We start from the raw sequence: 16481 nt of genomic DNA on the forward strand, positions 1-16481 counted from the left end.
GGTTCACACTCACTCGAGTCTTGCATCGCATCACCCAGCACAGCCTGATGCTCTCCAGACACGAGCGTGCAGCTGCACAGAACTACATGCTGCCGACCCACCCTGTCAGGAGAGTGTGCAGCCATGCTGGGTGATGCAATGCGAGACTCGTGCAAGTTTCTCGCAAGTGTGACTTGACTCCAGCCTAAGAGGAACTGCATGCATACAGGTTGTTTTTTTAATTATTTAAATAAATAGTTAAAAAAACTGACGTGCGATTCCCCCCAATTTTCATACCCAGTCAAGATAAAGGTGAAAGCTGGAGCTGTATTCTCGGGCTGGGGAGGTACATCCTAAGAATATCAGCCTCCAGCCACCCGTATTTTGCCACATCCATTAGATGTGACTAGTCCGGCGCTTTACCGGCTCTTCCCATTTGCCCTAATCTGGTGGCAATTGGGGTAATGGGGGGCTATTAACAGCGCACAGCTGCTACTAAGCCCTAGATTAATGATGTCACAGGTGTATCTGACACCTGCATCATTAATCTGTAAGTAAAGTAAATAAACAGACACCAAAAAAATCCTTTATTTGGAATAAAATACAAAAAAACATCCTCTTTCACCACTTTATTAACCCCCAACACACCCTGCAGGTCCGAAGTAATCCACACAAGATCCCACAGCGATTCAGCTCTGCTACATCTGAACCTCCCAGCAATTGGCCATAGAGCACGACCGCTTGCTGTGCACTCTAGAGAATGAATGAGCCACGATGAACAGTGACTGGATGCAGGGAGATGCGTCACACAGGCTGGGGCGCATCTTCTGACTGCAACCAATCACAGAGGCCAGGCCGGCCGGTGGGCGGAAAGGCGGTGCATATGAAATGAGTGGCACAGGAAGGCAGCACGAGCAGCCTACAGCAGTGTGGGAGCAGCGTACAGCCGCCGGCCAGAGCCTGGGTAAGTATGAATCACTCGCTTTATTGTTATTTTGTTTATTTTTCTTTTCTTTTTTTTATTTTCTCGAGTGCCGTATACGGATCAAACACCTGGAGTACCTGGTCTGGATTCAGCACCCGGGCAACTTTGAAACCACGCGAATACGGACTTTTTCTTGAAATTAAACTTTCTTGCAGTAAATAATGATACAGCCGCTGACATTGGCACAACACAGCATCACTGGGTAGTAAGGGAACAATAATATATTCATTTATTATAATTTAATCTACCATTTCTTTAGTCCAAAGTCAATACTTCATAATTTTTTCTCTGTGGACCCAGCACTGCCTCTATGCCATTCATCTGCATACATATCCCGAGTCGCTCACAATTTGGCTAGGATCAGGGGTCACAGATCCCCGTGACATTACAATTCAGAGCTCACTGATCTGAGATCTGCTGGCTACGTTATGCCCTCACCATGCGGGGCTGTGCTTGACTGACAGGCTATATATGATCTGTTAAAAGCACAGATAGGTAATAACTGTACTCTGAGCTTTGAACTGACTGTAGGATGAAATAAAGAGTAAGATATTAGAGATGATCGAATACCTCAAATATTCGGCTTTGCGAATATTTTCCAAATAGGTCGCCGCTATTCGACTATTTGCGAATATTCGATGCGCAATGTAAGTCTATGGGAAACCAGAATAACAACTATTCGGGCTTCCCATAGACTTACATTGAGCATCGAATATTCGCATAGCGGCGAGTTATTCGTCGAATATTCGCAAAGCTGAATATTTGAGGTATTCGATCATCCCTATTAGATATCACATAGCAATATGACTAATCAGGAACAGAACAACATTTTAACAGTTATGAAGTTTTTTAATTTCTTAAAATCCTAAAAATACCTATCTAGGTTATGGAAATGACCCAACAAAGACTTTTATGGTTGCTTTCTGCATTTTAAACTGGTTATTAAATTCCTGGATTCTGTAACTCCAGAAATGTTCAAATCTTGACCCGCATAACTGATTTTTAGATATATTTTCAGTTAATTTACAGTTTTTCTAAATGTTTTCCCTTCCTCTAGGAAAGTTTACATGCATTGAAGTTCGATTCCATCTAGAAAGGCAGATGGGCTACTACCTGATTCAGATGTACATTCCCAGTCTTTTGATTGTTATTTTATCATGGGTTTCCTTTTGGATCAACATGGATGCAGCTCCAGCCAGAGTTGCCTTAGGGATAACTACTGTACTGACTATGACAACCCAAAGCTCTGGTTCCAGAGCTTCACTGCCAAAGGTAAGTAACCTAAAATACATGATGTATTGTTATGTAGACTTGTCCTCCTTGCTTCCCTAATGGTTTTGAACTGACACTCACCTGGTTCTTGCTGGTCTCTACTTCCTGGTCACATGTGACACACTGTAAATGTCCACTCAATACATAATTTTTTGTAGCGGTAACTCACCTCAACCAGTGATTTGCTTAGTGAGCATTGCCAGCCATTTCCTGTATGAAACTACTGAGTAGACCAGAGAAGACCTGAAGGGCCCACAGCCTGAGAGAAAGGGAGGAGGGTGATTTTCATTTTTTTTATTATTTTAGAGCAGTTCAATCTGAAATGCTCTAAAATAAATGGCATATAACAAAAAATAACTCCTTGGAACATCTATGTAAAACAGTTGTAGCCTTTTCTAAAATATACTAGCAATGGTTCATTTGGAAAATGTATTGCATTGAAAGTTTGCTTTACACAATCTCTTTTTGTTAGAATTATCACCTAATGATATGTTTGTTGATCTTAAAGTTTTTTGCTGCCAGAAGCCCCAATGATAATTTTTTTTTTCTGCTGGGATTCTCGGATGGAAGATGTCAATTGTTCTGAAATTCCATAAAGTTATCTTTAATGGCTGCTTATGTACTACCTAAATGTGTCAGAGTCATCCATTCTTATAGAAGAAGAAAAAATCCAGCTTCCGGAGTTGTAGTAAAACTATTTCAAAATTTTATTGAAGGACGTCAAAATTAATGTGATGACAAGGACAAAAATAGGGAGCCCATATACGGCATAAGGCTACGCGTTTCGAACGCTGCCTGCGTTCTTTGTCAAGCCTGAGTGAGCATATGTTACTCATAAGTATTTAAACTCACTCCTACCAATGGGAGGGGTGAGTTTAATCAGAAAGCACATGTGCCAGCATGGGGTAGATAACATACAAAACAACAATACAAAAATCCAACAATGAGTGAACAAAAAAAAATAAATTTATATACAAAAGAAAAGAAAAACATTTTTGTTATTAAAAATTTCACATAAAACACTCTTTCAATCGAAATGTACATGCAAGCATTATCTACCAAGATTTAATAATGGAACATGACATCTCGTCTCAGTTAAGACCATTGGGTATTCTAGTTCCCAAATGAAATATCCAAATGGCCTCACGTGTGACAACCTGATGTTGGATATCCCCACCACGAGGAGAAATTTTCACTTTTTCTAAACCAAAAACACACAAGGAATCAGTGTTGCAATTGTGATGTGAAATAAAATGCCTGGATGCCGATGAGAAATTTCTGACTGGAATGACAGTGCCCTTAGAATTATAAATATCCCGGATATGTTCATTAAAACGCACCTTGAACTTTCTCACTGTACAGCCAATATAAAGTAAATTGCAGCTGGTGCATTTAATGCAGTAAACCACATTAGTGGTATTACAATTAATGTACCTAGAAATGGGATATGTGGCAGTCTCACCAGTGTTAAAAATGGCTACAAGGTAAGGCAAAATCACATATGCGACATCGTGAGGTGCTGCACCTAAAAAATCCCTTGTGTTCAAGCCAGGTGGAAAGAGGTTTATTTTTTACAAAAAAACTAGGTGAAAGAATGTTGCCCAGTGAAGGTGCTTTTTTGGCAACTACATTGCAACCTGATTGCAGTATGGTTGCAAGAACAGGGTTCTCATTTAAAATGGGTAAATAATGTTTGATAATATTTTTGATGTGCTAAATTGTAAAGATAGCACTATTTTATTATGCAATTCTGTATTATTATTCTTGTTATTTTTCCGTTTAGAAATTTTATTTGAAAAATCTATTAAATGATCGCGTTTTTTGCTTTCTACTATTTTACGTGCTCTCTGAAGTGTCCAAGATGGATAACCCCTTACACTTAATCTGGATTCAGCTGATCTGACTTCATTGCTATATACAGAGTGCTCACTGCAATTTCGCAGAACCCTAGTAAATTCACTCACTGGTACAGCTTTGATCGTATGATTAGGATGACTGCTCTTAGCATGTAAAATTGTATTGCCGGCCAGTGGTTTACGATAAATACAAGTAGATATAATCTGGTTCGGCATACCTGTGAAAGTCAAATCCAAAAAATTAATTTTATTATTATCACAAAAATGAGTGAATGTTAGATTGAATTTATTATTGTTTAAATAATTCATAAACTCCGGAATTAATGAGATAGGGCCATTACAAATGAATAACTGATCATCGATAAATCTACCGTACCAGTGGATGAATTTACAGTAAGGGTTATTAATGCAATATAAGTATTTTTCCTCCCAATGAGCCATAACCAAATTCGCAATTGAAGGTGAAAATTTAGCACCCATAGAAACTCCATGGTGCTGTAAGTAAAATTGTTTATTAAACACGAAAAAATTATGCGCAACTTGGATGATATAATTTTGAAATGCTAAAGAATAGGAGCTGTGTTTATTCAAATGAAAAATCAAAGTTTGTATAGCTACAGATAGACGAATGGTAGTATACAGCGATATAACATCACAACTAAGCCAGCTGAAGCTTGTTTGCCAAATTTTATTGGAGAACTGATCAAGAATATCAATACTATCTTTAATTTACCCTGGAGTTCTAAGGGTTAAAGGCTGCAGTATTGAATCCAGCCATTCACTCATGTGTTCATTAGAAGAGCTGATACTTGAGACTATTGGTCTCATTGGGGGAGGTGATATTCCCTTGTGTGTTTTGGATAAATTGTGCCTGGTGGGTAGAGTGTGAACACTGTCATGCAGCTTTTTTAAATCCTGTTCTAATAAGTCCTGAAATCTATCCATGCATTCAACCCGTGAATTTATTGGATAAAATGCAGGGTTTTTTGGAAAAAACTGAGTAGCTTGATCAATGAAACTATCATCAACAGTATTCACACTTAAATCCTCCAAGCACAATACTGCACTTTGTTCTGAAAAGTCATAAGAACGATAAGGGTTAATATTGATAGGATTATTCACATTAGAAAAACTTTCATCAGTAGCATTATGAAAAAAATGTTTTTTAACAGTAAGAATTCTCATAAACCTGTTAATGTCCAGTAATGTCGAAAATAGATTAAAGTCCCGTGCAGGAACAAAATTCATACCTCATGATAAGATGTCAATTCTTCTGAAATTCCATAAAGTTATCTTTAATGGCTGCCTATGTAATACCTAAATGTGTCAGGGTAATCCATTCTTACAGACTCTTTTTGTAATTTCTCTTGCCTATAGATGAAGGTCATGAATTAGACAACCCCCTTTATTAACGTAACATTTTCTTACAGGCTATTTGAAAATTGGATTCCCAAAAAAGACAACTCCTTTAAAGGAGATGTTTCAAGCACTGTTCATTAGAGATGAGCGAACCGGTCCCGGTTCGGCTCGAGGTCGGTTCGTCGAACGGAGGTCTCGTTCGAGTTCTGTTCGTCGAACGTTCGACAAACCGAACTCGAACCGCATAGAAAACAATGGCAGGCATTCACAAACACATAAAAACACCTAGAAAACACCCTCAAAGGTGTCCAAAAGGTGACAAACAACTCACAACACAACACAAACACATGGGAAAGTGACAAGGACATATACTCATGCGAAAATAAAAGAGCTGGACAAGGAAAAAGAGTAGGAGACACAGATATAGGCATGGCACGCCCTTCTAAAATCATGTAAAACACCGCAAGGTGACTCCAAGCAGAGTCTCCCTTTTTTCCAAAAATTGGGCCACACAGACACCCACCCCCTTCAGTGGCAGCAGTTGTGCCCCAGTTGTACACTTCACAGGTACATTTGCATCAAGCACATTCAAAAATACGCCATCCTTAACCGTTCCCAGGATGACACCGGGGTAGGTAGCAAAGTCTTTCCTGATCCCAGCTCTGTTCATCTTGGATCATTTTTAAAAACAATGTAAGCAAGGGTTACTCCAAGCGGAGTCTCCCTTTTTTTAAAAAAATTGGGCCCCACACACACCCACCCATTCAGTGGCAGCACTTCTGCCCCAGTTGTACACTTCAAAGCTAGATTTGCATCAAGCACATTCAAAAATACGCCATCCTTAACCGTGCCCAGGATGACACCGGGGTAGGTAGATAAAGTCTTTGCTGAACCATGACTTGTTCATCTTGGATCATTTTTAAAAACACTGTAAGCAAGGGTTACTCCAAGCGGAGTCTTCCTTTTTTCCAAAAATTGGGCCCCACACACACCCACCCCTTCAGTGGCAGCAGTTGTGCCCCAGTTGTACACTTCACAGCTAGATTTGCATCAAGCACATTCAAAAATACGCCATCCTTAACCGTGCCCAGGATGACACCGGGGTAGGTAGATAAAGTCTTTGCTGAACCATGACTTGTTCATCTTGGATCATTTTTAAAAACACTGTAAGCAAGGGTTACTCCAAGCGGAGTCTTCCTTTTTTCCAAAAATTGGGCCCCACACACACCCACCCCTTCAGTGGCAGCAGTTGTGCCCCAGTTGTACACTTCACAGCTAGATTTGCATCAAGCACATTCAAAAATACGCCATCCTTAACCGTCCCCAGGATGACACCGGGGTAGGTAGCAAAGTCTTTCCTGATCCCAGCTCTGTTCATCTTGGCTCCTTTTTAAAAACACTGTAAGCAAGGGTTACTCCAAGCGGAGTCTCCCTTTTTTCCAAAAATTGGGCCCCACACACACCCACCCCTTCAGTGGCAGCAGTTGTGCCCCAGTTGTACACTTCACAGCTAGATTTGCATCAAGCACATTCAAAAATATGCCATCCTTAACCGTCCCCAGGATGACACCGGGGTAGGTAGATAAAGTCTTTGCTGAACCATGACTTGTTCATCTTGGATCATTTTTAAAAACACTGTAAGCAAGGGTTACTCCAAGCGGAGTCTCCCTTTTTTTCCAAAAATTGGGCCCCACACACACCCACCCCTTCAGTGGCAGCAGTTGTGCCCCAGTTGTACACTACACAGCTAGATTTGCATCAAGCACATTCAAAAATACGCCATCCTTAACCGTCCCCAGGATGACACCGGGGTAGGTAGATAAAGTCTTTGCTGAACCATGACTTGTTCATCTTGGATAATTTTTAAAAACACTGTAAGCAAGGGTTACTCCAAGCGGAGTCTCCCTTTTTTCCTAAAATTGGGCCCCACACACACCCACCCCTTCAGTGGCAGCAGTTGTGCCCCAGTTGTACACTTCACAGCTAGATTTGCATCAAGCACATTCAAAAATACGCCATTCTTAACCGTCCTCAGGATGACACCGGGGTAGGTAGATAAAGTCTTTGCTGAACCATGACTTGTTCATCTTGGATAATTTTTAAAAACACTGTAAGCAAGGGTTACTCCAAGCGGAGTCTCCCTTTTTTCCTAAAATTGGGCCCCACACACACCCACCCCTTCAGTGGCAGCAGTTGTGCCCCACTTGTACACTTCACAGCTAGATTTGCATCAAGCACATTCAAAAATACGCCATTTTTAACCGTCCTCAGGATGACACCGGGGTAGGTAGATAAAGTCTTTGCTGAACCATGACTTGTTCATCTTGGATCATTTTTAAAAACACTGTAAGCAAGGGTTACTCCAAGCGGAGTCTCCCTTTTTTCCAAAAATTGGGCCCCACACACACCCACCCCTTCAGTGGCAGCAGTTGTGCTCCAGTTGTACACTTCACAGCTAGATTTTCATCAAGCACATTCAAAAATACGCCATTCTTAACCGTCCCCAGGATGACACCGGGGTAGGTAGATAAAGTCTTTGCTGAACCATGACTTGTTCATCTGGGATCATTTTTAAAAACACTGTAAGCAAGGGTTACTCCAAGCGGAGTCTCCCTTTTTTCCTAAAATTGGGCCCCACACACACCCACCCCTTCAGTGGCAGCAGTTGTGCCCCAGTTGTACATTTCACAGCTAGATTTGCATCAAGCACATTCAAAAATACGCCATTCTTAACTGTCCTCAGGATGACACCGGGGTAGGTAGATAAAGTCTTTGCTGAACCATGACTTGTTCATCTTGGATAATTTTTAAAAACACTGTAAGCAAGGGTTACTCCAAGCGGACTCTCCCTTTTTTCCAAAAATTGGGCCACACAGACACCCCATCAGTGGCAGCACTTGTGCCCTAGTTGCAAACAGGATGTTTTGATTTGCATCAAGCACATTCCAAATCTACAAGCATTTACTCTCCCCAGGATGACACAGGGGTAGTAAATTCCTTGTGGATCCATGACTTGTTCATTTTGATGAACGTTAGTCTGTCCACATTGTCACTGGACAGACGCGTGCGCTTATCTGTCAGCACACACCCAGCAGCACTGAAGACACGTTCAGGGACAACGCTGGCAGCTGGACACGACAAAATCTCCAAGGCGTAACTGGAGAGCTCTGGCAATTTTTCAAGATTTGAAGCCCAAAATGAGCAAGGCTCCATTTGCAAAGTCATGGCATCAATGTTAATTTGCAGATACTCCTGTATCATCCTCTCCAGCCATTGACTATGTGTCAGACTTGTTGTCTCTGGTGGCCTTGCAAAGGAGGGTCTAAAAAAATTATGAAATATTCCATAAAATTGCTATTACCAGCACCAGATACGGTGCTACTGGTACAGGTAGACTGTTGAAGATGACGAGACCGTCCCATGTTTGTCAAGTTACAACTGGGAGATTCACTTCCTGCACCTGCACGGTTGTTTGGTGGAAAAGCCGAGCTAAGATCGAGTAACAGCTTCTGCTGATACTCCTGCATACGTGCGTCCCTTTCTATGGCTGGAATTATGTCACAAAATTTGGACTTGTACCGGGGATCTAATAGTGTGGCAAGCCAGTAGTCATTATCACTTCTAATTTTGACAATACGTGGGTCATGTTGGAGGTAGTGCAGTAAGAAGGCGCTCATGTGTCTTGCGCAGCCATGCGGACCAAGTCCACGCTGTGTTTGTGGCATAGAGGTGCTAACCGTTCTTTCTTCCTCTGACATCTCCCCCCAACCTCTTTCAACTGAAATTTGACCAAGGTCTCCCTCATCCGCTAAGTCTTCCATGTCCATGGACAGTTCGTCATCCATTTCTTCATGTTCTCCTGCACCTTCCTCAACATTTCGCCTGCTACCATGCGCCCTTGTTGATCCCTGTCCCCCATGGTCCCATGCCTGCCGCGTTGGTGATGATGAACATCTGGACCTTGGTGATGTTGTTGTCCCTTGCGCATATGAATCCTCCTGTAGTTCCTCCCCTTCCTGTTGTCCCACCCCCTGACTCCGAATAGTGTTTAGCGTGTGCTCCAGCATGTAAATGACTGGAATTGTCATGCTGATAATGGCATTGTCAGCGCTAAACATATTCGTTGCCATGTCGAAACTGTGCAGAAGGGTGCATAGGTCCTTGATCTGAGACCACTCCATCAGGGTGATCTGCCCCACCTCTGCATCTCGTTGGCCCAGGCTATACGTCATGACGTATTGCACCAGGGCTCGGCGGTGCTGCCACAGTCGCTGAAACATGTGGAGAGCCGAATTCCAGCGTGTCGCCACATCGCATTTCTGGCTATGAAACGGCAGGCCGAACGACTTCTGGAGCGATGCAAGTCGCTCAGCTGCGGCGGTTGAACGGCGGAAGTGAGCAGACAGTTTTCGTGCCCTGGTCAGAAGGCCATCTAGGCCGGGATAGTGTGTTAAAAATTGCTGGACAACAAGGTTCAACACGTGAGCCATACAAGGCACCTGTGTCACCTTGCCCAGGCGAAGGGCCGCACCCAGGTTTGCAGCATTGTCGCACATGGCCTTACCAGGCTGCAGGTTGAGTGGAGATAACCATTTATTAAACTCGGACCGCAGAGCTGACCACAACTCCTCAGCTGTGTGACTCTTATTCCCAAAACATGTCAAGCTAAAGACCGCCTGATGCCGTTGCGCTCTGCTGCCAGCATAGTAATGAGGGGTGCGTGATTCCTTCTGCGCAGTGAGAACGCTGGTGGCCTGACCAGGCAGGCTTGGGGCGGAGGTGGAGGACCCAGATGAGGTGGAAGAGGCAGAAGCAGTGGCGGAACTTGGACAGACAGAGGATTGACACACAAGTCGTGGGGACGGCAAGACTTGTGCAGCAGACCCTTCACCATCTATCACTATAGTTACCCAGTGCCCAGTCAGCGACATGTAACGTCCCTGTCCATGCTTACTGGTCCAAGTATCGGTGGTGAAATGCACCCGTTGACACACAGAGTTTCTCAAGGAAGCGGTGATGTTGTGTGCGACATGCTGGTGTAGCGCGGGCACACCTTTCTTAGAGACGTAGTGGCGACTGGGCATCTGGTACTGTGGCACAGCGACAGACATAAGGTCTCTAAAATCCTGTGTGTCCACCAGGCGGAAAGGCAGCATTTCGGTAGCCAAGAGCTTACAGAGTGATAAAGTCAACCTCTTAGCTTTGTCATGGGTCGCAGGAAATGGCCTTTTATTTGTCCACATCTGAGGGACAGAGATCTGGCTGCTGTGTGTAGACGGTGTTGAGTAGGGTGTCCCTGGAAAAATGCACCTTTGTGAGGAAAGTGCAGGCGTAGACATGATGTTGCCTTCATCCAATGTTGGTGCTATCGATGTCTGAGAGAGCTGTACACACGCACTTGTTTCCCCTTCCAAACCAACTGACGACCTACCAAGCAAACTGCCTGTTGCGGTTACAGTTGTGGAAGTTGTGCGTGGAAAACCAGGTGTGACAGCTGTCCCCACAGTCCTAGAAGATGAAGAGCGCGCAGATGCACTAGAAGGGGCAGGCGGTGGATGGTTCGCTCCGCTAGGCCGCATTGCAGCACGGGGAGCTTCCCACCGGGACATATGATATTTATTCATGTGACGATTCATGGAAGAAGTTGTCAAACTGCTGAGGTTTTGACCTCTACTAACAGAATCATGACAAATTTTACAGATCACATAATTTGGGCGATCTTTTGCTATGTCAAAAAAGGACCAGGCTAGGCAAGGCTTAGAGGGCATGCGACCTGTTGATCCACCCCGACTAGTGCTCAGAGGCAGAGTGCTGGCTGAGCATGCAGTTGTAGACGTGCTACCAGTACTCCGACTCTGTCCAGGAAGGCGCAAGGTAACTTCGTCATCAGTTGCATCCTCCTCCACCACCTCTGTTGACTTCCTCGAGTGCCTGACTGTGGCTTGACAGTAGGTGGGATCTAGAACTTCCTCATCAATTGTTGTGTTTGCACTCCCCTCACCCTCAGACCGAGCCTCTTCTTGCCCCGACCGAATATTTAAGTTGTCATCCCAATCTGGTATCTGCGTCTCATCGTCATCAGTATGTTCCTCATTGTCTATAACAACAGGTGTTACAGTTGGTGAAAAAGGGTCAACATTATGCTCAGAAACTTGGTCCTCACGGCCTGAATCAGAGTCACAAAAGTTCTGGGCATCACTGCAGACCATTTCCTGGTCTGTACTCACTGTAGCTTGGGAGCAGACTCTGATTCCCAGGCTATAGTGTGACTGAACAGCTCTGCAGACTCAGCCATCTCAGTTTCACCATACTGTGCAGGGCGGATGGAGACTTCAGAGCTGGGAGAAAGCAAGTTTGATTGGGATGACAACTCAGAGGACTGGTGTTTTTTGGATGCGGTAGTTGAGGTGGCGGAGAGGGCACTTGTTGGACCACTTGAGATCCATTCAAGCATTTTCCTTTTTTGGCCATCATCTACCTTTGTTCCAGTTGTCCGTGTCCGTAAAAAAGGGAGCACATCGGATTGTCCTTGGTAAGTAGTAGACATCTTACTTTTGCTGGAAGATGGTCTATCTTCAGCAGATATTAATGGAGCTTTGCCACCTTCCCCACGGACAAACCCTTTTTTTCCTTTTCCAACACGCCTCTTACCCTTTCCACCAGCATCTGTCATTTTGCCAGTCATTTTGATTGCGACAAGCTTGTGCACTTAAAATATGGTAGTAAAAATTGAGAGGTGGTGTAGATTGCAGTGGTGGTCTATCTTTATTAACAGCAGAATAAACAACAATAATTATCACTGACAATGCAACTACGGCCCTTAAACTGGCAGCAGTGTTTGCTAGTATAATGGCTTAGTAACAATGAGTTTGAGTGTGCAATGCAGGCAGAGGTGCTGCAAATATCTTTGCACTAGTGGGACGATACAGAAGTCCAACAGCCACGTTTAGGATGCCACTAAGTTCACTCAGTGTTTGCTAGTATAATGGCTTAGTAACAAATGAGCTTGAGTGTGCAATGCAGGCAGAGGTGCTGCAAATATCTTTGCACTTGTGGGACGATACAAAAGTCCAACAGCCACGTTTAGGATGCCACTAAGTTCACTCAGTGTTTGCTAGTATAATGGCTTAGTAACAATGCGTTTGAGTGTGCAAAGGGCAGGAGGGTACAGTGGCAGGGTTGTGGGTCTCTGGGTAGAGGAAAGGAAGCCTGCCTTTCTATCCCTCCTAATGGGGAAATGCAGCGAGGAAATCCCTGACCTTAGCTGCACAGACGCTGTCATCTTGTGTAGCTGTTAAACTCTGTTTTCACGGACCTGTCACCTATGGCTCTGACCCTGCCGGTATGAGCCCTTAAAAGGACTGATAGAAAGTGCTATCCCTATGCTGTACAGTGCTGTGTATGGAGCGTACACAGCAGTATCGGCGATAGGAGCTGCGCCAGTGATGACTGACACCAAGGACGCAGAAGGCAGATAATGGCGTTCTGCAGCAAAATGTCCGGTTTTATAATGCAGGGACATGTGACATGGACATCCTATCACACATGCCGTTGCTTCTCTGGCTAAAAGTGAACTTTGTGTGTGTGTCTGGGATTGGCTGACATGCTGGCCCGCCCCACTACACGCGCGCGCTTAGGGAAGGAAGACAAGGAAAAAAAAAAAAAATGGCGATCGCCATTATCCATACAGCAGTGATCTGAATGCGCTGTTCCCGCACACTATACATAATATTACAGCGGAAAGCCAGCTAGTAATTAGCTGGTCTTTTTGCTGCTAGAACCGTTCTCGAACGTATCTAGAACTATCGAGCTTTAGCAAAAAGCTCAAGTTCTAGTTCTATCTAGAACAGCCCCCAAAATCACTCGAGCCGCGAACTGGAGAACCTCGAACCACGAACCGCGCTCAACTCTACTGTTCATCAGCTTCCTGCTTAGCCAGGTGCAGCGTGCTCCTGAATATTGATGGCCACGACCGGCAGCATGGTCACTCATGGTCAGAGCTGTGCTCTATCACAGGCTGCTAGCTGAAGCACATCTGCCTTTGCAGCATGGTAGAGCATACTGGGAGCAAAAGTAGGATTTTCCTATAAAACCTAAAGCCAGTGCTATACAGGCACTATCAGGCTGATTCAATACATACCTTTAGTTGTCAGCTAGGATGCATAGGTTATGAAAAACAAGCAAGTAAAGTTTGTAAAATAAACAGCTTTTTTATTGACAGCAGCTGCAGATCCCCTGGAGCTGGGGTGGGTATTCATGCCTGCCTGTCAGTCAACTCCCTGTTATTTATGCTAATTCTATTATAAAATCGTTTTACTAAGTGACTATGCTGATGTCATACCCATGTAAATAGAAGGGGTGGGGCCTCAGCCAACAGAAAAATAATGTTGCTTCCTGGTATCAGCTATGTTGGCTGAGGCCCCGTCCCTTCTGGTCACATGGGTATGACATCAGCAAAGGTCCTTCTAGTCACTTAGTAAACCGATTCTATAATAGAATTAGGAAAAATAACAGATAGGGGGAGGAAAAGCAGGCAGGGGGGTGGGAATCACTATGAATACCCAACCCAACTATCAGCTAATCGGCAGCTGCTGCCATTCAAAAAGCTGCTCATTTTACAAACTTTACTCGCCTGTATTTCAAAACCTATACATCCAAGCTAGCTGACAACTAAAGGTATGTATAGAATCAGTCTGATAGTACCAGTATAGCACTGGCTTTAGATTATATAGGAAAGTCTTGGTGATTGGTGTGCTTTAAAGTGGAGCGAGCAGGCTGTAATATATTGAGCCTGTTTGTGCTCCATGCTCCTTGCCTAGGTAATGAGCTAAGCTGGTACAATAGGGTGGCCAGTAAGCTAGACAGCAGCTGCGCACTACAAAATTAGAAATCCCTCCATTCTTGAGAACAGAGTGGACTTTTAACAAGATAAATTGCAAAGCTTGTTGTTTTTGCAAGCACTTTGCAATTGAACTTGAGTAAACCCCTTTAAATTGCATCAAGCATGGAAATTAGCTTGAAAATAATAGAAATTAATTTGCAAGTACATTAATGACAAAAACATAAAAATATAACAGCATTTCAATTATAAGTTTAATAATTGTGATTTTTATTGTGACAATTTACCAACAATAAATTTAATATGTAGTTTATAGTAGAGGAGCAGAGGAAAAATGGAGTCTCAGCCTACAATGTAAATTTCCCAAGTGATCAGTTATTTGGAGGGTCTAAAAATTAATTATGAATATGAAGAAATATACAGATACATATATTATACATGTCATTTCAGTACACGTTGTAAAAAGACATTAGCCAAATAAATTGCATATGCATGAAGATTGATGTTGACTTGTCTACCGTATATGCCTGGATCAGTTAAAGAGCTCTGTTATCCTATTATCCTGTTATTATGTTGTCATTAATAAATACTAAAATGCATAATATGTTTATTCTTATTACAAAATTATTCTAAGCTGCTGAGAACTTCAGAAATTTGAAAAGATAAAAATTGAGCCATTAGTAGTTGACATTTTTAAATGGTTAATTGAAATAATGATGCCAAAAATTAATTTCAAGACATCCTGTTAGCACCTTAATGCTTTTAAAATTCACTCATTACTTTTTTCCTTTATACAAATATTTCAGTAATATTTTTATTCTACAACTGCATATGTTTTATTAAATTCTAATTTATGTACATCAGCTTGTCATGAGTCTGGTTATCGGTGCTCTGTTATCCTGCAGAACCTATGCTGGGCCTCATATTTGCCTCTGGTTCGCTGTCTACTCCTGTGTGGTGTGGGAGGTGCCTGTACGTTGGCGCCTCTTTCCGGATGACTGCTCTGCTTTATCTGGGAGTTGTTTCACCCAGAACACCACCAGTGATAGTTCCTGTTCGGCAGTGTACATTTCTGGTACCCATAAGTGACTGACATGCTCTTGTCCCGCTGCCTAGTTCGTTATACCTCATCTCGTCTCTTCCCCTTCCCTGATCTGACTCCCTGTCTCCCTGAGCTTTGGCTAAGTTTCTTGACCCTGTCACCTTTTGCTCCTGTGTACCCGACTTGTCCTCTTGGCTCCCCGACCTCGGCTCATCTCCTGACTCTGGCTTTGCTTCTTCCTGGTTCTTGACATGACTTTCTGGTTTTCAGACACTTGGCTCTCAATTGGACTTTGGCTTGTCTTTCTCTCTCTGTCACTGATGTTACTGTACTGCCCCGGGGCTCAGCTGCAGCTGAGCCGCTCGGATCCGGGATTGTCGGTGGGTGGCTTGAGCACCTCCGGACCCGGGGGTCACGTCGCTCTGAAGGGAAGCTGGTGCTACATGAGGGGTTTCGGTGGGGAGGTTCATGGCCGGAGCCGTGGTTTGGGTTTAAGTTTGTGACGCCACCCATGGGTCGTGGTGAGTGTGGACACCACCACTAACATTGACTAGGCTCCCGGGGACGGTGTTACGCAGCCAGGTGTTGACCCCTCCATAGGGAGGGGGTTGATGGTCCTGGGGCCCGGTTGTTGGGGTTAGAATGCGGGGGTGCGGGTGTGTTGGTTCGATGTGGGGCGGTGCGCGGCCCGAGGGCACTGTTGTACTCACTATGACAGATACACCAGAGTCTCTAGTAAACCAAAAAGATGGTGGTCGGTGCCCGTAGCCGGCTGCGTCTGGTCCCCCACCCGGTGTTGTTGTTTCTCCTGCACCTCATTTTGTAGACTTTGACTGACTGTGCTTCCGCGATGGGAGTCCGCTCCCCGGCTGTGTGTGTGTGTCGGGAGAGCCCGTTTGCCAGCAGACGCTGGCCCGTGGGATCTCTCTGCCTGAGTGGAGGCTTTCTATCCCCCTCGCTGGGCTGTTGTCTTCAGTCGGGACTTGGGTGGGAAAGAACTTAAGGTCCAGACCCCAATCAGTGAATTTGACTCGGTCCAGTGGTTTCTCTGCCTCGTTCTGGGTCTGAGTACCCCTCCTGGTGTTCCGGTTTCCAGTTGGTTCCCTGGTTCGGTACCGGCGGGCCACTACCCTGTCCCGGTCCCTTACG

At 44.2% G+C, this 16481-nt stretch overlaps 1 protein-coding gene across 1 annotated transcript in view; it reads left to right on the top strand.

Annotated features, from left to right (window-relative positions):
* Positions 1-16481, top strand: part of GLRA3 (glycine receptor alpha 3) — a 502398-nt gene that overhangs the window by 401454 nt on the left and 84463 nt on the right. The window contains exon 7 of the mRNA XM_075347194.1: positions 2022-2236. Coding sequence (XP_075203309.1) covers positions 2022-2236 — 215 coding nt within the window. The remainder of the gene's footprint in view (positions 1-2021; positions 2237-16481) is intronic.

Source organism: Anomaloglossus baeobatrachus, chromosome 1, assembly GCF_048569485.1.
Source record: "Anomaloglossus baeobatrachus isolate aAnoBae1 chromosome 1, aAnoBae1.hap1, whole genome shotgun sequence".
Classification (NCBI taxonomy): domain Eukaryota; kingdom Metazoa; phylum Chordata; class Amphibia; order Anura; family Aromobatidae; genus Anomaloglossus; species Anomaloglossus baeobatrachus.